Raw genomic sequence first — 22,924 nt, 5'->3', positions numbered from 1 at the left:
TGGGCCCTCCACTGGCAAGGGAACTGTTAAAGATGTGAGAGGTCCCTGGTAGCAAGATGAGGGCCCCGTGCGCTGAGAGAAGGATTAGACTGGCAGATGTTAGAGGAGTCCTCTTTCTGAGGCTGGAGCCCAGGAGGGGAAGGCAGAGGAGCTAAGGGAATGTGTGGAGGTGGGCAGGTGTGCGTGGGTTGGGGAGGGGGGTGGTTGTGTGAAGTGGAGGGAGTCGCCATATATTGGTTTAGGAGTGACACCCCACTGACCTGGAGCACGGGAGAGGTGGCAGGGCCCCCAGGTCCCAGAGCCATTCCCAGCGCTGCCACTGTCTCCTGTCTTTGAAATCAGGGAGGGTGACAGGAAAGAGTTTTTTTGGAAGCTGTTCTCTTTTTCTGTAAGTCCAGGACGCCAATTCTTGCATGCTTGTATTTCCCAGTTAACACAAAAAACAGGTTTTCAAATTGAGAATTTTTCTGAGTGGCCACTGTAGTCTATTTATTACAGTGTTGGGAAGCATCCCGAGCTGCCAAGGGGGAGATTTATCTTCTTATCTTTCTGTGAAATTGGTGAAAATCTGTGGGTGTTCTTCTGTTAATTCATGTGTTGCTGTATTTATCTGCGACTTTTATGGACAAAGGAGCAGACAGGCAGATCCTCTAGAAGCAGGGCTGCCAGGACAGGGAGGGAAGAGCTCGTGGCCAGTTTCTGGGCAGGGATGTTGGCCTGGATTGGTGACTAGCTGGTCATCCACAGTAGTCAGAGGGCACAGGCATTTTTGCTGCCCAGCAGCCTCCTTGGAACTCGGTAGTTGACTTCTTTGGAGCAGTGATGGTGAGTGAGCGTAGTGTCATTTCATCGTTTCCAGTTTTTCACAGCCCTTACATAGATTGGTTTTGTCCTTGGAAACCGCACAGTAATACCGTGTTTTCCTGATGTTATTTTAATGTTTTGAAATAGTTTGGCACGCCTCAGAGTTCTCTTCAGTTACTCAGTATTTTAAAGAGCAAGGAGGTGTTTCTACTTGTGATTTCAAATTTAAAAACAGTTTGAATCAGATGCCTGCTGTGCATCTTGATCAAAGGGGAACTTCCTAAGTGGGTGGCTTCCTAAGGCCCACCTCACACCAGCTGAATGGGAATCTCCAGGCATAGGACCCAGGAATATGCATTTTGAGTAACTCCCAAGGGTAATTCTGATACACAGTGCAGACAGGATCCTTTGCTTCCACAGAGATACAGGCCACCCCTCTGAGCCTCCGCTCTGTGCTCCCAGTGCCTCGCACCATGGCCGACACAGAGTCAGCACTCGCATTTGATGATGGCAAGAAAGGAGGCCTCTGTTTTTTAAAGTGATTTTTTCATCTTTATTATGTGCTGGTGGTGTCACATTTTAGTAGTTCCTGAGTGGTGCAGATGGTTAACATGCTCAACTGCCGCTGAAAGGCTGGAGGTTCCAGTCCACCCAAAGGCGCGCCAGGGAAGAAGCCTGATGATCTCCTGGAAACCCAGCCGTTGGAACCCTGTGGAGCACAGTCTACTCTGAAACACATGGAGTTGCTGTGAGTCAGAATCGACTCGACAGCAACTGGTCTTTTAAACGTCATATTAATTGCCTTTACAACCTGACAGTGTAAGTATGAAGCAGGGCTAGAAGCACCGTTCTTTGGAGGTGGTTTACCATGTTGGGACCTTCAGTTGATGAGTTAGTGACAGTTGCTTTGTGTTGGTCCAAAACTGGCTACTGAATGGCATATGCTGTGGTCCCAGTTACATTCATTTACAGTGAACCTGAAGCAGTATTAGCAGATGACTGTAGGGTCCTTTTGGGAAAGAGATTTCCAGGTGGCTGTGATACACTCCTTGCTTGCATTTCATTGTGCAGCACTCTACTGCTTCTCTTTGAGTTTACTTCTGAAGAGGGCCTTAATTTCTCTTTTAAGCAGACATGGGGGTGATCTTACTTAGGTGAAATAAATGAGTGATGTTAATTTAGCTCAGGCAGGTGCTACATTTAGAATCTCTGTAATTAATTGAAACCCGTCCTCGGATGTCAGCTGTTGAAGTGTTTTGCCTCAGATTTGTTAAGCTCATCCACTCCTTCCACTTTGGCTCAGCTCTGAGTTTCTGAGCAGAGTCTCAGTAGGTACGTGTGCCTTGACCACTCTTTGGCAGCCCTCATCAACTTGTTCCATTCTGATGATTGGCTTTACTTAATTCCACCTAGTGTTTTCCTTTGAATCAAATCACTTTATTTAGATAAATCCATTTATGAAGAAAACCTTGTCAGAGCCATATGCGGGAGAATTAACATCGTTTGCCATAAATAGAAGGTAAGTGTAAAAATAAACATAGTGGAAAGATTACTAAGATCTGTGTTGATGGTCCTGCCAGTGCCAGCTCTGAGCCTGATGCCTCTGCTCCCTTTGTTGAAAAGAAGACAGGCATGCTTTCGGCAAGCGTTCTCTACGCGGTAGCATGGTGTCGTCAGAAGAACTGAAGAGAGATGTGGAAAGGCAGAGGATTTTTCACTCGTGATTTAGGGGTATCAATGTTGAGGGTCAGACCCACTCCAAGTTTGGGTAAACACCAGCTCCGGGGGTTGGATTGAGTTTCTTCTGATGTCGGAGGAGCTGTCTACCGAGGCTAACCCTGCTCTTGTTGTTGGGTGCCATTGGGTTGGTCCCAACGTGTAGCAGCCGTATGTACAACACCATGAAACACTGCCTGGTCCTGAGCCATCCTCACAATCATTGTTATGCTTGAGCCCATTGTTGTAGCCACTGTGTCAATTCATCTCACTGAGGGCCTTCCTCTTTTTCGCTGACCCTACTTTACCAAGCATGATTTCCTTCTCCAGGGACTGGTTCCTCCTGATAACTTGTCCAAAGTATCCTTGCTTCTAAAGAGCATTCTGGCTGTGACTCTTCCAAGACAGGTTTGTTTGTTCTTTTGGCAGTGCACGGTATATTCAATGTTCTTCACTAATACCATAATTCAAAGGCGTCAATTCTTCTTCCATCTTCCTTATTCATAGTCCAGCTTTTGCATGCTTATGAGGCGGTTGAAAACACCGTGGCTTGGGTCAGGCACACCTTAGTCTTCAAGATGACATCTTTGCTTTTTAACACTCCAAAGAGGCGTTTTGCAGCAGATTTGCCCAATGTAATGTATCATTTAATTTCCTGACCACTGCTTCCTTGGGTGTTGATTGTGGATCCAAGTAAAATGAAATCCTTGACAACTTCAGTCTTTTCTCTGCTATCATGATGTGCCTTATTGGTCCAGTTGTGAGGATTTTTGTTTTCTTTATGTTGAGGTGTAATCTATACTAATGGCTGTAGTCTTTGATCTTTATCAGTAAGTGCTTCCAGTCCTTTCACTTTGAGCAAACAAAGTTGTGTCATCTGCATAATACAGGCTGTTAATGAGTCTTCCTCCAATCTTGATGCCGCATTCTTTTTCATATAGTCCAGTTTCTCAGATTATTTGCTTTGCATACAGATTGAATAGGAATGGTGGAAGGATACAACCCTGACGCACATCCTTCCTGACTTTAAACCATGTAGTATCCCATTCTTCAGTTCCAGTGACTGCCTCTTGGTCTATGTACAGGTTCCTCATGAGCACAATTAAGTGTTCTGGAATTCACATTCTTCGCAGTATTATCCATAATTTGTCATGATCCACACTGTTGAACGCCTTTGCGTAGTCAATAAAACACAGGTAAACATTCTTCTGGTATTCCCTGCTTTTCAGCCGTGACCTATCTGACATCAGCAGTGATATCACTCGTTCCACGTCCTCTTCTGAATCCAGCGCGGTTCCTGTGGATGTATTGCTGTAGCCGCTTTTGAAAGATCTTCAGCAAGATTTTGCCTGGATGTGATATTTATGATATTGTTTGATAATTTTTGAATTTGGTTGGATCACCTTTCTTTGGAATGGACACAAATATGGATCTTTTCCAGTTAGTTGGCCAGGGTAGCTGTCTTCCAAATTTCTTGGCATAGACAAATGAGCACTTCCAGCGCTGCATCCATTTGTTGAAACATCTCAGTTGGTATTCCATCAATTCCTGGAGCCTTGTGTTTCATGTTCAGTGCAGCTTGGACCTCTTTCTTCAGGTACCATTGGTTCCTGATTATATGCTGCTCCCTGAAATGGTTGAACATCAACCAGTTCTTTTTGGTATAGTGACTCTGTGTATTCCTTCCATATTCTTTTGATGCATCTTGCATTGTTTAGTATTTTCCCTGTAGAATCTTTCAGTATTGCAACTCAAGGCTTGGATTTTTTTTCTTCAGTTCTTTCAGCTTGAGAAATGGCAAGCATGTTCTTCCCTTTTGGTTTTTTATTTCCAGGTCTTTGCACATGTCATAATACTTTGTCTTTTCCAGCTGCCCTTTGAAATCTTCTGTTCAGTTCTTTTATTTCAGCATTTCTTCCTTTTGCTATAGCTACTCGACCTTCAAGAGCAACTTGCAGAGTCTCTTCTGATATCCGTTTTGGTCTTTTCTTTCTTTCCTGTCGTTTTAATGACCTCCTGCTTTCTTCATTTATGATGTCATTCCACAAATCATCTGGTCTTTGGTCATTAGTGTTCAGCATGTGAAATCTGTTCTTGAGATGGTCTCTAAATTCAGGTGGGATATTCTCAAAGTCATACTTTGGCACTTGTGTACTTGTTCTAGTTTTCTTCAGTTTCAGCTTGAACTTGCATATGAGCAACTGATGGTCTGTTCTACAGTTGGTCCCTGGCCTTGTCCTGACTGATGATATTGAGTTTTTCCATCATCTCCTTCCACGGATGTAGTCGATTTGATTCCTGTGTGTTCCATCTGGCGAGGTCCATGTGTATAGTCACCATTTACATTGTTTTAGGTATTTTGCAATGAAGAAGTCACTGGTCTTGCAAAATTCTGCCGTGTAATCTCCAGCATCATCTCTATCACCAAGGCCATATTTCCCAACTACTGATCCTTCTTTGTTTCCAGCTTTCGCATTCCAGTTACCAGTAATTATGAAAGCATCCTAATTGCATGTTCAATCAATTCAGACTGCAGAAAAAATAAATAAATAAAAGGCTAAGTTGGCCTTAGTGGTTGGTGCATAAATTTGAATAATAGTTGAATTAACTGGTCTTCCTTGTAGACATATGTGTATTATCCTATCACTGACAGTGTTGTACTTCAGGGCAGATCTTGAAATGTTCTTTTTGACGATGAACGCAACACCCTTCCTCTTCAATTTGTCATTCCCGGCTGAGTAGACCATATGATTGTCCAGTTCACAATGGCCAATACCAGTTCATTTCAGCTCAGTAATGCCTAGGATATTGATCTTTATGCATTCCATTTCATTTTTGATGCTTTCCAGTTATCCTAGATTCATTCTTTCCAGGCTTTGATTATTAATGGATATTTGCAGCTGTTTGCTCTCATTTTTAGTTGTGCCCCTGAAAGCTTGGTTCATTAAGGTTGACTCTACTTTGAGGAGGCAGCTCTTCCCCAGTTGTCTTTTGAGTGCCTTCCAACCTGGGGGGCTCATCTTCCGGTAGCAGTGTTCCTTGGCTATTCTTAAGGTTTTCACTGGCTAATTATTTTCAGAAGTAGACCTAGTCATTATTCCTAGTCTTTCTTAGTCTGAAAGCTCAGCTGAAACCTGTCTACTATGGGTGACCATGCTGGTATTTGAATACTGGTGCCGTAGCTTCCAGCATCACAGCAACACGCAAGCCCCTATAGTAAGACAGACTGACAGATGCATGGGGGAGATTCAGCCCTAGTCCTAGGAAATAGCATACTTTGGAAGCAGAATCTGGAACTTCATGTTGGTCTGCAAAAGGCTCACAGAGGACTAAGCCCCTTTGTCATTAATCAGTATGATATATATGCCTTGAACTCCTACTTAAAAAAAAAAAATTGCCATTGAGTTGATTCAAACTCATAGCTACCCTATAGGACAGAGTAGAACTACCCCACAGGGTTTCCAAGGAGTGGCTGGTGCATTTGAACTGTGGACCCTTTGGTTAGCAGCGTGAGCTCTTAACTACTTGCTGTAAATGGCTTATGAGTCTCCAAACATGTTGGTGGGGCCTCAGTGTAAAACTTCTGGCCCTCTCGCTCGCCTTTGTTTACAAATCTGGCCTCTGGAGACCTTTATGAAGATAGCTTTAGCAGAAACACTTTTGTGATCTTACAGCTTTCTCCAGAGATTGAGTCCTGAAACAATTGACAACCACACACGTTGCTTAGACAATGTTGCTTGTGGTGTGGGTGGGGTGGGTTGGATTCTTTTAGATGCCAGCATAAATTGTATTTTTCTAAAATGTCATTTTCATCAGAGCATGAGTAAATAATAATTACTTATACTTTTTGAGCTAATTAATTGGTTCCAGCAAATGTTAGTGTAAGAGCAGAATGGGTCTTCTCTGAGATCGGATGGGCTGCTTCTGGCAAAAATGCTGGTTCTCATCATTGACAATACTTCACATATTTGTGACCAGCTATTGCCATCACATAACTAATCTGTGAGACAAAGCAAAGGCTTTGCTAGTTATAAAACATCCCCCTTTTGCCATCCGAGACCTGGAAAGTAACAGCTTCAAGTATGTTTTGAATGACTACTTTATTTGACTACTAAGTAACTTTGTTTTTGAATAAAGAAAAGACAAGTGTTTCTTTTTTCTTCCCCAGGGTGCTAGCTAAATTTTGCCACGAAATTTTTATAATCTGGGCCTTTTTCTGGAAACCCTGGTAGCATAGTGGTTAAGAGCTATGGCTGCTAACCAAAAGATCGGCAGGTTATGCGAAAGGTAAGATAGTGCTGACCCAGCTGCTCTAAGCAAACTTAAAATTCTGCCTTCCACATAACCTGTTACCTTAGAGAACATTTAGTAATTCGAAGACATAATGAGAGGAGGTAGGTTTTTAATTTAGCACAGTCATTGGATTTCTCTGCAGCCTGTTGTCCTGGTTTACTTAACCCTAAATCAGAGACGCTATCCAAAACCAAGCTCCTTCTCTTTTTGTATGAGCTTAACATTTTGTAGCATATTTCTGTAGTCAACAATATAAAGATTGAAATTTGTCTCAGAGGAAAAAATGTTCTCCTCTTTTGCTCTGGTTAAAACACATGCCCCGACTTTCTCCAGCAATGAGGGTCAGTTGGTGGGCGGGGCAGGGGGGAGAGCAATGAGGGTCAGTTGGTGGGCGGGGCAGGGGGACAGCAACGAGGGTCAGTTGGTGGGCGGGGCAGGGGGGAGAGCAATGAGGGTCAGTTGGTGGGCGGGGCAGGGGGGACAGCAATGAGGGTCAGTTGGTGGGCGGGGCAGGGGGGACAGCAATGAGGGTCAGTTGGTGGGCGGGGCAGGGGGACAGCAATGAGGGTCAGTTGGTGGGCGGGGCTGGGGGACAGCAATGAGGGTCAGTTGGTGGGCGGGGCAGGGGGACAGCAATGAGGGTCAGTTGGTGGGCGGGGCTGGGGAACAGCAATGAGGGTCAGTTCGTGGGCGGGGCAGGGGGGACAGCAATGAGGGTCAGTTGGTGGGCGGGGCAGTGGGGACAGCAATGAGGGTCAGTTGGTGGGCGGGGCAGGGGGACAGCAATGAGGGTCAGTTGGTGGGTGGGGCAGGGGGGACAGCAATGAGGGTCAGTTGGTGGGTGGGGCTGGGGACAGCAATGAGAGTCAGTTGGTGGGCGGGGCTGGGGGGACAGCAATGAGGGTCAGTTGGGCGGGGCTGGGGGGACAGCAATGAGGGTCAGTTGGTGGGCAGGGCTGGGGGGACAGCAATGAGGGTCAGTTGGTGGGCAGGGCTGGGGGACAGCAATGAGGGTCAGTTGGTGGGCGGGGCTGGGGGACAGCAATGAGGGTCAGTTGGTGGGTGGGGCTGGGGGACAGCAATGAGGGTCAGTTGGTGGGCGGGGCTGGGGGGACAGCAATGAGGGTCAGTTCGTGGGCGGGGCAGGGGGGACAGCTAACCAGAGCAGGCAAGTCCAAAAGTGAGCAGTGTCAAGAAGAATGTTAGTTTGACTCTCAGAGGAAATTCCAAATTGACCATTGACCTGAATTTCTTGTTACTGAGTATCATAATGTAGAAATAAATAAGAGTTCATTTTTTTCTCTGCCACAAGGCAAATACTGCTAATTAAATTTTTCTGATAACTTCAGTAGCATCAGAAAAAAGGCTCTTCTCTCCTGAGATAATAATTTTATTAATATTTTTTCCTTAGTTGTATAATAAACAGGTACCCTTAAAATGGTGTCTTTGCATTATTTATGCCATTGTAGGACCAGCATTTTAATTTCTAGTTTAAAAATTTATTGATTTTTTCTTCTTAGGGATATCTGTGCTTTTATTAACATCCATGCCTTTGGGGTTGCTTTTAAGAGAAATTAAACTGGCAATGATATTCATAGATTTGACAGATACTTATTGTGTACCTACTATGTGTTAGGCATTGCCCTCCACTGATCTAGAAAAACCATGTCTCTGATTTTCGTGCAGTTCATATTGCGGAAGGTGTGAGGTGGTGGAGACACTACACAGATAAAGAAGACATCAGATAAAATAAGATTATTTCAGTCAGTGATAAATGCTAGGGATGACTTGAGAGAGAGTGACTGGGACAGGCCACTTAGATAAAACTAGTTGAAGACAGCCACTCGGAGGAGTTTGTTTTTAAGCTCATTGGTAGGAAAGGAGCCAGCCATTTGAACATTTGGAAGGTCAGTGTTCAGATAGAGGTAACAGCAAGTGTGGAGATCCTGAGGTGGAAATGGGGTGGGCAGAAAGGCCCTAAGGAGGTAGAAGAGAGAGGGGTCTGCCAGGAGGAGAGAGGGGTCTGGGATGGGGTTGGAGAAAGGGGGCCAGATGACTCTGGGCACAACCAGCTGGGAAGGGACTCAGAGTTGGCGGTGCAGGCAGTACAGAGGCAGCCCTCAGGGGAGGATTTGTGGTTGCCACGTGGAATATGGAGGACAAGAGCGGAAGCAGGGAGACCAGACGGTGGGCTGTTGAGGCAGTTCAGCTGACAGCTGGATTCACAGAGAAACTTAGATTAGGATTGCAGTGCCAGTGACAGTGAGGTGGAGATGGAGCTGAAATCTGCCTCGGAGTTACAGCCAGCAGGGCTGATGGCTGGAGGGTGAGTGGTGTGGAAAAGGAAGGCGTGAGAACTCATGACACACGGGGGTGTTTGCTCAAACAGCTAGATGAATTTATCTCACTTGTATAGATGATGGAGTGGTTATTTCAATTTGTATATGGTAACCCTCAATTTGACCTGAATGAAAAGCCTTGATGTATTGTATACAGTCTTCAGACATCTTCTAAAGATTGTAGGGGTAGAGAATAATTATTGCAGTGATGCCAAGTGTAAGAATGGCATGGGGGTGTTGTCTGACGTCTTTGTCTAACTTTAAGAGAGGGGAGGAGAACCACAATCAGCAACCCAAGGCTGGTTCCTGTGGGGTGAAGGTCAGGCATACCTCCACCCTCCAACGTTTTCACCGGTTCTAACTCCAGCCATCCTCACTCTCTACTCTGCTGGGTTTAGTAATTCCTGGCAGTGGCCACATGGACCTCACAGACCATACTCACAGGGTTAATTAGGAAATTAACAGGTTACAATTCAGGATCAGGAATAACTCAGGATAGAGTTCTTCGGTTAGGACAACTTCTCAGCCATGCCCACAGGCAGACCTCTTTCTCTTTCTCTGTGTCCTGGGTCTAGGAGGTTCTCAGTGCAGAGACCCCAGGCCCAAAGGACGCCTCCACTCCTAACTCTTCTTTCTTGGTGGTAGTGAGTTCTCCCCTCTGCCCAGGGATTGGCTCTGTTTTAAGCCTAGTGAGATGGTAAAACTGGTGAATTCCCTTGTTAGAGTTCCATGCACTTTATTTGCATGTTCCCACCTCTAGAAGGGTACCATACACCTTATTTGTATTATTAGCAATGCTGTCCAATCCCCTTGGGCCACAAGCATCTTATTAGCATAGTCCCATCCAGTCACGCTTGGTAGAGTACAGGGTCAGTGAGAAAGAGGAAGATTTTCAGTGAGGTGGATTGACACAGTGGCAGCAACAATGGGCTCAAGCATAACAACAGTTGTGAGGATGGTTCAGAACTGGGCAGTGTTTAGTCCTCTTGTACATAAGGTCGCTGTGAGTCCGAACCGACTCCATGGCACCTAACAATAGCACCCAATCATTTTGTAGGAGTCACAAGACCAGGCATGACTAAAAGAGCCATACTAAGTAATTCACTTTACCACACCAAGTTATGGAGTCGTTTATTCTTTTCAAAAGTTCCTTTTTTAATGGAACAGCAGCCCAGTCATACCACATAAGCCAGGAAACAAGGGGACACAGGGGCCTTCCTGGGACTTCTCATATTCTTATTTGAGTACCAAGATGTTATTGATTTAAAAAAATTTTTTTAATTTGTTTTTCATAATTAAATGAATATACATGCATATCATTAAAAAAAATTTACCAATGACAAGAAGACAAGGATGCAATCAGAATGGATAAAGCTCCATTCTCTTCGCAGGAGTATGGTTTTACCTGTACCCTTGGGACGCTTTTAGACCCTGGACAAAATGATATCTACGCACTTCCCTTCTCCCACGCACAAACACACAAATTTAGATTTGTTATGAATTTACTTTTAACTTAAAAATAATTGTAAATACCTTCGCGCGTTGATGCATGTTGCTGTGCCGAGGTCTTTTTAAAGACCGCCTGTTTCCACTCCATCCACGTCTGATGATTAGTTCGGCCAGTCGTCTGTTGGTAGGCGTTTAGGTTTTCAGTGCTGCCTTGTTACATGTAGGCTTTAATGATCGTCAGCATTTCTGCATATCGATTCCCTAGGCTGAGCCTCATCTCAGCTTCCCGCCAGGTTAGCACTTCACAGTTCTGATAGTGTCACCAGAGTAAGACAGTGAACACGTGAGTTTCTAGCAGTATGAAAAATAGAATATAAATCATTAACATTCAGCAGAGCCACTTTTGATGTGTCTGCTGCATATAGAAGTCATTAGCTGTATAGGACGGCTGTGCTTCAGACATTAAAGGGGACGTTTCAGGATGTAAGTCCACATTTTAGTTGTATTTGATAAAAGATGCTTTTCCTGAAGTTACTTCATAAGCCTAGTACGTATGTTGACTATTTAAGGTAACCTTCCCCCCCTGCCCCGCCCTGCCACACACACAGGTACTTCGGCCCTCTTAGCTGTGGTCTTTGGTATGACCCGAAGAGGGAGTATTTATTGCTTCTTTGTACTGTAGCACCCATCACCAGGATCATGCCTCCACTGCCTGCGCGAGCCCAAGCCCATAAAGCAAACTAGTTGTGGACAAGAGGGAAGGCTGACTTTAGCTCTTTCCTCTCCTCATTTGTTATGTGTATACAGAAGTCCTAGTTTTTAGACTTACTGTTATATCTGGTTTTTTAAGACAGCAGTTCTCAAATCAAACTTCAGAGTAATAGTATCCCTTTCCTTCTTGGGCGTTTGATCAGGGGAGGTAATGATCTAGATTTAAAGAAAGTTAGATAAAAGTAATAAGCGCCTGATCACACATGGTGTACTTCTTGTTTTCTCCTCTCCTTGGTCACAAACTCTAGAATGACATTTGTTCCGTTACCTCTTACAGTTTAAAAAAATGACTGTTAGAACGCCTCATGCTGCGGATTTGTGGTGTGCTTTAGATTTTTTTTTTTTTAGAAAGTTACAGTGTTGTTTCACCAGATTTTGTAAAAGCCTTTTTTGTGTGAGATTCTTACTGTGTTCAGCTCCGCTACTTGAATCTCAGTCTGCTGAGCTGGACCAAAAAAAAAAAAAAAAAGAGTGACGTTATATGTTTGATATAATGTCAGAATTTCATGCTTCCTAAATTGTTCTTTATAATGTGTTTTTCACAACAAAAATAACTGCTAAACCAATGTCTATACATTTTTTTGCCTGACACATGAATATATTGAAATTTTTCCTCCTAAATTTTGTTTTCCCGTATGCGTCAACGTATTTTTACATAAATGACAAGTGTAGCAATCTCAGAATGCTCTTGTGAGTGCAGCCCGCTTGACTTCATTGGCTCTTCCTGCTTCCCCACCTCCTCCCACCCTTCTCTCCACCCTGTAAACCAGGTTAGTTCAGTAGGTGACTTAGCGTGTGTCTTCTCGTTCTCCTCATGCTCACGACTGTCCAGGCACATACAGCAGGATTACGTTTTATCAGTAGGGGCATCTGGTCGTGGTTTACAGAAATGGATCCTGTCACGCACTCTTCTTTTCTACTCCACGATACCGCACGGAAATCCAGTCACAGCCTCAAGGCCAGTCCCCCCGCTTAAAGGCTGCCTACAGTCGTGAGGTGTGGCTGCGCTGGCATTGCCTCCGCCAGCCCCTCTGTGGACATTCACCTTGTTGCCCGGTGTTTGACTCTGAGCAGAGCTGCAGTAAACACCCTTGTGCGTGTGTCCTTACCTACTATGGCTTAGTTCCTGTGGGACAGAGTCTCAGGAAGGGATTCTCGGGTCTGAAAGGGTATTGATTTTCATTGTGAAGAGCTGCAGCTAGATCTGCTTTCCCAAAGCCTGTGTGATACCTTGTATCTCCACCAGCCCTATGTGAGTGTGTCTTGGCCAGGAGTAATGTCGTGTTTATTTTTCTAAACTTCATTTATTTCTTCTAAAGCCTCTTAAAATATTCTTCGCAGGCGGGCGGGCGTGCATACACACACACGGTTAATTCTGATTTGACTTTGAAGTAAATTTCTCAAACAAGCACGAACATTCACTGCTCGTGTGGCAGATTTCTTCTGAGCCTGTATAACATTTAGTGATACAAGGTAGAGATCTTTCAAATGACCCATGTTTTTAAAGCCACTTCATTTAAACTATACGTGGTTTTCCCAGCACCTTTGGGAAATTTCTATTCATTCTGTGTGGAATTTACCCTAGGGAACAAGTCTAGTTCTTTCGGGCTGGGATTAATCTCTGCAAAACCTGTAGCCTCCTGGAGGATAATAATTTTGGGTAAGATTAATTGCAGAGCCAGTTGAAAACCATCATCAGTTCTTTTTCTGATCTCATTGTGCTCTTCGCATTTAACAGTGTTCATGTTGTGTATCAAATAATGAGCGGGCTGAGGTCAGCCCACAGTTGACCCAAAGCCTGTGTAAATCAGGCCTTGAGGGTGTATTTTATTTGCCTGCCGTTGGACGGTTGGAACAGCTGAAAAGAGACACACAGATGAAGTGTGGCTAAGCCCTGAAGAGCCATCCACAAACAGATCAGACGATGCCAGCTCGAGGGCCACTGCATGGTATGAGCCCCCGTGGTGAATTATCCCCTTTAAGCTTTGTCTCTCACCTCTCCTAATCTGGCGTGTGTACCTAGTGAGCGCTGGGGAGTAACATAGCAACATTTCTTGGTGAAGCTGATCTGATTCTGGGTAGCAGGCTTCCATGCCCACAGCTGAATGAATTGCTCGGTGTTTTCCAAGTTTGAAAATACTTCCCCCCTCAAGTGCTCCTTGGCAGCAGGTAAGGAAGCCCCTGTAAGTGCCAATTAAGGCCAGTTGTAACCACCCCCCCCCCCCCGCCCCCAGCCCTGCTGAGGCTGTGGAGTGGAGTTAGTGGAGACTCATACTTCTGGAAAACGGAGAACTGGCTCCCACCAGTGACAGGAACACATTATTTCATGACAGCCAACAGCTTGTTTGTTGCCCTGTAAAACACCGAATGACACAGTGCTGGCTTCTCAGGGATTCGATTTAGGGAATCCCAAGGTTGGTTGGAGACTTCACTGATTTCCATAGTAGAACCTCCCTCGGTGTCTGTCCTGTCTTACTCTTACTGTTCCTTTCTTTCACATGCTGTGCCCCATTAAATCTCTCTTGGGTTCTAGTCATAGTAGCTAACGTTTACAGGTACTTCCCAACTTATGACGAGTTCTGTTCCGATGACTGCCTTGTAAGTCAGGTCTCACGGAAGTCGAATATCCTTTTTTTTTTTTAGTTTCCGTTATTATTGCCTTGTATTATCGGTATCTTTATAAATCCAATCTTTATTTGTCTTTGGGGATTGGAAACGTTACAGTGCTGGTGGCTATTTCCTTGTGCTCCTGTGGCATCTCTTAAGGGCCACCATAGCCTTCGGTGGTTTGAATATGGTTGCAAGAAACCTGAGAAGGTAGGCTTCAGAAAACCTCCTTGGTCTTAATTTGGCTGATAGAGTTTGGAGCACAGTGCTTGCAGTGAAAACGAAATAGCGTAAATTTAGAATCTGTCTGGCCTAAACATCTGTGAGTAAACATCTGAGAATGGTAGTATCAGCAAATTACATGCTGCAGCATTGCATGTAGTACCAAAAAAAAAAAAAAGAACCACAAACAGCCGTTAAACGTGGTTCGTCGTAACTCGAGTATGTCGTAAGTCAGGGACCACCTGTTTGTGATGTGCTGGGTGTTGCATTAGTACCTCATTTTCTCCTCACCCAGCTCCCTGGGAGGAGGTAGTGGTGGTATCCGTGTTTTCCAGTTGAAGACAAAGGCCCTGAGGGACAGAAGTCTCTTACCCAAGGCCCCACAACCAGACATGATCAGACTGCAGGCTCGCTGTCCTCGCTACCAAGTTAAAGAGTTTCCCAGATAATTGAATGCCAAGCCGATTGGCTAGTTGGGCATTTCAGCCCAACAGAGGGCCATAACTCTTGCCCTTTCTCCCCTCCTAGCTGCTGCTTGTTTGCTTATTTTCTGTGAGTAGGCTAATTCACAGAATTTTTGTCAGTTCAGGACTCCCTTTGTGCACCAGAGTTAAATTGATGAGTGCACACCATCCAAACCACAGCTGATACATGTAATTTCTGGTCTGTAGGGCATGGATGTTATTCTGTTAAAATGGTATTTTAGTCTGTGGTCTTTTTTTAGTGAAAAGAAATGTGACCATGTCCCCAGACCTAGATACTTAAATATGAGCCTTCGTTGGGAGATTTAATATCAAAATAAACTTTATTTGGATAGGATATTGGGAAATGGTTTAAAAACAGATGCTTTCCAAGCAGAACAAAGTGGTATTTGCTTGAACATTTTATTCAGGGCATTGAGGGTCATGCATGTGTTTAAAAATGAAATGTGTGCTTTATGCTCAGGTTTTGTGTGTATTTTTATCAGACACAGTTATATTTTCCTGGCTTATACTACCATTCATCCTTTTTTTGATGTAGGTCTTAAAAATAGATTTAAATTGTTTTTTTCCTTGTTTTTACATGAAATTAAATGTAGACATGTTTGTAGGATTTAAGAACATTTGCTGAAGTTCACTGTTGTTTTCGTCAGGGTTGCAGAAAGACTTTGTTCCCACGCTGTCGTGGCTTGGCTGGCTCTAGGAACATTCGAAAGGCAAGCATTTATGCCAGTAGACCAGCAAGGACTGGGTGTCCACATACACGCACACCATGTGTGTGGAACTGAGGGTTGTCTTAGAAAGGGTCCTCTCGTCTCAGCTCAGTTCTGCAGTTGATGCCATCAAAAAGAGCCCTTAGCTGGCCCTGGGGACAATGCGTGCATCCAGTGAACAGTGCTGAGACTTGTTGCAATCAGGTATAGTACAACAGTAGGGTTTTTTGGTTTTTTTTTTTTTTTTCCTTCTCACTTAAGAAAACCTTAAATTCTAATTTTTTGCAGATTGATTTTTTTAAAGATTTGGGAGAAGTGTGCTCAGCCTGCCGGTGGCTCTTCCCTTATGCTCCTCTGGCATCTCTTAAGGGCCACCATGGCCTTTGGTGGTTTGAATGTGGTTGTAAGAAACCTGAGAAAGGTAGGCTTCAGAAAATCTCCTGGATCTTAATTTTGCTGATAAGAGTTTGGAGCGGAATGCTTGCAGTGAAAATGAAATAGTGTAAATTTAGAATCTGTATCTGGCCTAATAGAAGTCATTTGCCATGCCTCAAGCCTTTCCCCACCCCTTCCAGACCCTATCTTTCCCACACGCGTCATTCGTGACTTTTGCCAAATATTCTTTGTAGGGTGATGGATTCTGTAGGGGAGTCTTTGCCTCTTCTTTGGATACTTCAAAACATTCATTCTGAACTGTCAATCTGAGTCTATTTATGTACGTGTGCAGCCTTTATTATCATAAAACTCAGATCAGTTGGTGGTTCTTTTCTATGTCTATTTCATGGTAGCATTTGGCGACTGGCAAGAGGAGAAATAGTTGTGTGAAGGGTGTGATAGGGCCAAGGTAGGGACCAGCCAAATCAGGATGGCACTGTTGATAAAGAGCCACTTAATGACAAAAATTTTGGGCTTAAAATTATCCTCAACTTTTATCTGTCATCTAATGATTGAACATCAAATTCTGGACAATCAATTGTATATTCTTCTGAAATTACTATATGTATATATACATACACACACACACTTACATATAAAATACAGAAAATGAGCTAAGCTTTCTATAACTACATTTATTAGAATGGAAACGTATGCCATGTATAATAGCCTTTTTTTAAGGATAGAGCATGTGGAAATAAAACGTGGTGAAAGGATTCTCAGGCTTATAGAAGTATGTTGAAGACTTCTAGATCTACTGAGGCTTAAAATGTAGGTTTTATAATGAATCATGTAGATTTTCTAATATACCTGGCAGTAACAGTGTCAGTTTAAAGTATTCAGAAAAAGTAGGCTGTGAGTAATCCACATTTTAGCAGGTTAAATTTTTTACTTCCACCTTCCCCAGTTTTGGCAAGTTGCCTTTCAAATAGAAGGATTAATTTACACCGGCCAGGACGCCTTGTATGACCATATTAGATGAAATTAGACTCCACCCCCTGTTTTCTGTTGATCTGCCAGGACCTTTGTAATTCAAGTGCTTTTTACAGTAGTAGCAAATGTTACATAAGTCCAAACATGGAGCATATTTGGAGTTGGTGGGCAGACCCAACTCATGATGCAAGCCTGCAGTAGCAAGTGTGCAGTGAAGCACAGCCAGATTCTGTGAATGGAAGGTCACCAGAAGCCGCTGCACAGCAGCCCTTCCCCTGCACAGGGGCTGACAGCTCCACTGGGTAAGTTTTCCGAGGCCGGGCTTGGCTCGAGGCCCAGTTCTAGATGAGCTTGCGGAAAGTGGGTTAGGTCTTCGCTGGCATTATGTGGACCCAAGCAGAGGCCGGCAGAGTTCGTGCAGGCCTCCTCCCTCCTGGCCTCCGCTGCTGCCCCACCAGCAGGCCCGGAGGGGCGTGCTGCGAGGTGGTGGGGGCTCAGCTCTACACCGGGAGCGGATCAGTGTGGGCATTGCAGCAGGAGGGATTAGCTGCTGCAAGCAGTCCCCAGGAGCCGTTCTGAAATGTCACTTGAGAGATCTGGCCAAAGTTCAAAAGCAGACGGGAGTCGAGTTTGCTATTAACTCCAACAAAATGCTGAGGTTTGCACCAAACAGTTCTCCTATCTGAAAACAGGGAGAGCGTTGGTTATGTCGCTCTCTAAAAATGGAAGAGGGTTGTGACACACTTTAGCTGTTTGTTTTTTATCTTCTCTGTGGTAAGCGAGGTTTCATGACAGGCGGCTCGCAGTGTTTCCTGTAGAGTGTTTGAGAGCTGTCTTGTCAGAGACTTCAGATCCACAGCAGTTTCAGACAGCACCATGTCAAGAGGAAGGACAACTTGAGAATACAAACTGTAACCCTGGGAAGTCATTCAGTGACTGAAATTGAGTGTATAAACGTTTAATTGTGGGGCGACTCCCAGAAAAGATGGTTCTTTTCAGTTGCGTTACTAAGATACCGAGCGGCTTGTGCCAAGTGTTTGGGGGGCAGGGGGGTTGATACACAACCTTAACCAACACGGGGGGACAGGCTGTGCTCAAAGTTACCTTAGCTCTTTCTGCTTTCTGTCTTCTGGCAGGAAGTGAGCTGACAATTGAATTCTTTAGTTTCACTGGATTCAAATTTCATGCCTTCTGCAATAATGAGCTTGATCGGATGGTTTTCATTAACGTTGGCAATTTAGTTACCTAGTTGTAGGGCTTTAAATACAAGCAGCTCTTAAACCTTTAATCAAATTGCTGTTAATTCACTAAAATCGATTTTTCTGCAAATCCTTCTCTCTGAATTATCAGGTAGTTTTAGTTTTGCTGTTTCTGCTTTCGTTTTTGAATATTGGTTTTGGTGCAGTTGGGGCAGATACTGTTTCTCTCTTCAGAACAAATAAATACACGCTGCAAACTCATTGAAAACATGGCATCTGTAAAGAAGTGAATCACCCACTCGTTATCAAGAGAATGCTTAGTGGAGGAGGCCTTTTGGGTTGTGTTCTGAGTTTGAGGTTTTGTTATCGGTCCCATGTCCATCCAGAATAGAATAAAGTGTCCCCTCTAGAAAAAAGTGAGATGAAAAAAATAGAAACTAGTGAAAAATAGTAATAGGAACTGTGACTTAGAGACTGAGCACAGTGCTTTTTGGCAGATGGTGCTGTCATTCCGTTGCACCTGGAGCGGATGCCCCTTGGCCTGGGAAGATGACGCTCCCTCTGGGATTTCTGCACAGAAGTTGCAGTTTAAAAAAAAAAAAAAAATTGTAAGACAGCGTCTCTAATTTAAGTTTCCCCAGATTCCTTTAATTTTCTCTCTCTACCTTTCACCCCCACCCCCCATTCTTAATCCTGTAGGGGCTATCCTTTCTCTCCTCTGTGTGTGTGTGTGTCTGTGTATGAAAATTGGATTGGCGTGGCAAAGGCATACCTTAGTGCTTTTGTCTTTTTAGTGATGGTCTGTCTTTCATTTGGGAAAAGCTGACCAAAACCTAAGATGTGGCTGCAGAGATTTGTGTAAATGACTGTGTCTGAGTGTGTCTGATTCTCGAGCTTCAGGTGGTGTAACAAATTGGAAAGCTAAAATTCTGACGATTCATTGGACTTCTAGGTGCTTTTTCTCCCTAACAGATCAAAGCATTAAATCAAAAGTAACTGGAGACTGATGGATTTTTAGTTTTGGGTTTTTTTTTTTTTTTCCTTCTCATATGTTGATAACATAAGGAATAGCAACATTTCAAGTGAATGATGGGGTGCAGAGGAGAGGGGCGTGAATTTGGGGGAGATGGTGTGCAGCAGTCAGGTGGTGAGCTTGGGTCTGTTTCAGGCTGGCTGTACCTGTCGATACCATCAGGGGAGTGCTGTGTTTCCTGAGGCCAGAGGGGAAAGTCCACACGACCGTTGGCAAAGCAGAAGTGTCAGCCAGCATGTCGTTCATCGCAGGGTAGCCTGTGGTCAGCGGTGGTGACAGGAGATGGAGCTGGCATGAGTTCCATGGCTGTGTTGTGCTCAGGGCAGCAGCGCCTTTCACAAGGGTACTCTCCCTAAGAGCCGGTGTTGTGCATGTGCGTGTTTGAGACCGCGTGACCTGCGGGTCAGAGTGCGCGCCTCCAGCAGGCTTGGTTGTGGGAGCAGAGGGAGAAAGCCTTCCACTCAGCAGGCCATTCAGGGTCCTTGAAACAGGCTGTCTCGTGACACTGATTACGAAGTAGGGATGTGGGACTCACCATCCAGGTGGTCAGCTGCTACAGCCTTCAGTACTTCCTCTTTCTCTCTACCTTTTCATCTCCTTTAATAAAGTATTCGGATGTTTTAAGGCCGTTTTTAAAATGTTTACAAAGAAATACAAGTTGAGAAGGCAGGGGTGGGGTACCCTACCGCCAGACACTCAATAAGGTTTTCATAGTTCTGACATAGTTGCAGGTGAAGTCCAGGAGGAACAGTGCTCATGGGAGGAATTCCTGGCAAGAGGATTCTTTGAGGTTGCCATATTTCTGCTCCCTTCTTAGCAATATTATTTACACGCCATTCACACTGGCCCTGCCCCAGCGGGGTCGCCTTCCCTACAGTCTGCCCTCTGTGGTCTGTACTCCTTCACGTGGCCAGTGTGACCAGGGATGCTGCGGCGCACACTCTGCCCAGAGACGGGGAAATGCGGGGAGACCCGGAATTCTTCACTGGGGCCTTTATTTCCATCATAAAGCACCAACTTGAAGAGCTTGATAATTTGATTATAGACCTTTGGCGAAAAGTTGTTTCAGGTGGCCCAAGTGCTGTTAAGGACTCTGTCCTGCACTTTCCCTTAGGTTTTCACATAAAAGCACTTCCTCGTGCCTGCAGGAGGAGAGATGCCTTTGGCAGCGGCTACTGTTGGAGACTGACGCCTTAGGGTAGCCAGTGTTGAAATCACCCTTTTCAGTGCAGCCTCTCAAGTGGAAATGATGCCCTGGGCTTCCTGGTGAAGGCTGTTTCTCTCTCAGTGTTTTCCAGTGCTCTTTGTAACCCACTGAAGCGTGCTCCTAAGGCCGCCTCCCTTCTCCTGTTTTGGCTATTTGTCTTTTGAGGCACTGCATGTCAGGGGTCAGCTCTGGCTTCCCCAGCTTGAGATGTAGATGTTCCAGGGACAGTCCCAGAGCTTTACTTTACTTCTCAGAAATCAGACTACACCCAGCTTTCTCTGTAGTCTAATCCAATGGCTGGGGACCCTGATGGAATGACAGAAAACTCAGATTTAGGATTCAGAACATTGGTTAAGAGCTACAGCTGCTAACCAAAAGGTCAGCAGTTCAAATCCACCAGCTGCTTCTTGGAAACCCTAAGGGGCAGTTCTGCTCTGTCCTATAGGGTCGCGATGAGTCGGAATCGATGCGATGAGTTTGGTGTTTTGGTTCTTGGATGACAGAGTAGAGTAATTTTTCTGTAGGATTGTCCTTTGCGGTTTGCGGCTCAGGCACATTTTAGTATTTTTAGGAAAGAATGAGAAAAGTTACAGGGAAAAGCTAATCACAGTGAATATAGTGAGAAAACCATTAAATGCTTAATGTCCGTGGTGTGATTGTAAGTGGCATGCCGAGTATATTTTTAATAGTTACTAGGAAAGATAAATAACCGCTGCATCAACCCCAGTGCCATGTTTTCAGAGGTATTATTGCTTAGGATAGCGCTGGCTTAGGTGCTCTGAAGTCAGCCCCTGAATTAAAATATATGCACATACAGGTAGGGTTTGTCGTTGGTTGCCATCTAGCTGATTTCAGCTCATGACAACCCCATGCATAAGTGTGTCTGCGTACATGTGTACATTCCATGTGTAAATGTGTGTATACATGTATACATCCCACGTATAAATGTGTGTATACATATATATATCCCACATGTAAATGTGTGTATACATGTATATATCCCATGTGTAAATGTGTGTGTATACATGTATATACCCCATGTGTACGTGTGTGTATACGTGTATGTATCCCATGTGTACATGTGTGTATATATAATGTAAATAATTATCCAGGTAATATGCAGATATGCTGAAAGATCCTGAATGTCAGTATTGAAAGAAGTTTGAGGGAAACACAGGTGTGGATCAGAGTTGATTTGTAAGGAAAAAGTGCTGAGATTAAAAAAAGAAACCTAGAGTCTTGGTTGATAGCCTGTCTCAGGTCTGGATCTTGTGGGGAGAGGGTCATAGCCCTTACGAAAGGTGGTAATGCCAGATGACACCTTACCAGTTGTGCTTGGCCACCTGAAAGTGAAGTATGACAGTTAGTTTAATTGTGAACTGTGTAACAGTAAATGGAATTTTTTTTCAACCTGGATATACAAATAGTTTCATTCTGTGAAGGGACAGCTTAATCAACAGCTCAGAGTTTCTAAACTGAGCTTTCTGAAATATGTAACTGTTAATTGTTGCTTGGCTAAAAGATCTATAAATATTTGCCTGTGTTTTATATTTTCTAGCCATGTGTAAGCTTATCAAAAGCCCTGTTTTAAATGGCAGTGGCTATGGATGTTAGTGGAACGGGGCTGTCAGAGGCTCCATGGGACCGTGGTTCCTTGAAGAGTGGCTTGGTAGTTGTCCTAAGTCTTTTCAGTATACAGTATGCATGATGTTTGACCTGATCAAATCCAGCCAAAAGTATGTGCTTCATTTAAAGAAAAATCTATGAAGATTAGGAATCACTACTTTGATAACCTTCCTGAAATTTCCACCTTTGAAGCCATGAACTGAATTTGAGGCTTGATCTCCACTTTATTCAATTTTACCTACAGTTCTTTCTGAGTGATTCAGTTCCGTCAGGAAAATGACCTAACCTTTTATTCATACAATGTTATCTTGAATGAGCATCCTTTTTGGTTGGTGCGACTCCATTTGTTTTTAAATTAATTCTAACGGTTGTCCTTCCGCATTCCTTATCTGAGAAGAGTTCCGTGTCTTCCCAGAGGAGCATACATATGAAACACGTAAATTAAATTCTCCCCATACTGGAGAGGACAGTGAGAGCAAAGCAGGTGTGGTTTGCTCTTCAGTAGCCTCTCCCTGCTTTGGGGGGCAGCGGTTGTTCTCACAGGTACTTCTCTAAAGAAGTAAGTCTGTGGCTGGCATCAGCTGAACTAACAGAGCTGTCTGTCTTACTCCCTGTCGAGTTCCTAGCACCTGGTACATGGTAGGCCCTGGGCTGCAGGCTTCACAGCTCTGTCATTTAACCCCCGACAACCCTGCAGGGTAGGCCTTGACAAGATGAAGAGGCTGCCAAGGTGGACGGAGTCACGTAGTTGCTCAAGGTCACCCAGCTAGCTAGTAAGTGGCAGAGCAAGGATTTGAACCCACATCTTTCTGACTCCAAAGTTCTTGCCCTTTTTATGTCTCTTATTTTTATTTTGCTTTAGATTCCATTCTGTTTGGTTTCTGGTTAGTTACTCAGTTAAAAAAAAAAAAAAACAAACCCATTGCTGTCAAGTCAATTAGTGACTCTAGAGGACAGAGTAGAACTGCCCCATAGGGTTTCCAAGGAGCGGCTGGTGGATTTGAACTGCTGACCTTTTGGTTAGCAGTCATATCACTTAACCACTTAGCCAATATCAGAGACTGGATCTGACAGCCTCGAGACTCCACTGGGAGGACA

The 22,924-nt window shown here is 44.3% G+C and overlaps 1 protein-coding gene across 17 annotated transcripts in view; it reads left to right on the top strand.

Moving 5' to 3' along the window:
- The window catches only part of ATXN7 (ataxin 7), a 193,780-nt gene that overhangs the window by 115,748 nt on the left and 55,108 nt on the right, over positions 1–22,924 (top strand). Inside the window, exon 1 of one of the 17 annotated variants that reach the window (XM_023547563.2) lies at positions 7,989–17,063. The exons of the other annotated variants lie outside the window; for them this stretch is intronic. Within the exon in view, the coding sequence (XP_023403331.1) occupies positions 16,997–17,063 (67 nt within the window). The 5' untranslated portion in view covers positions 7,989–16,996. Of the gene's footprint in view, positions 1–7,988; positions 17,064–22,924 lie in introns of those variants that run through there. 17 annotated transcript variants of the gene reach the window in all.

The sequence above is a fragment of the Loxodonta africana genome, chromosome 22, assembly GCF_030014295.1.
Source record: "Loxodonta africana isolate mLoxAfr1 chromosome 22, mLoxAfr1.hap2, whole genome shotgun sequence".
In the NCBI taxonomy this organism is placed as follows: domain Eukaryota; kingdom Metazoa; phylum Chordata; class Mammalia; order Proboscidea; family Elephantidae; genus Loxodonta; species Loxodonta africana.
This window is presented reverse-complemented; position numbering and strand designations above follow the sequence as displayed.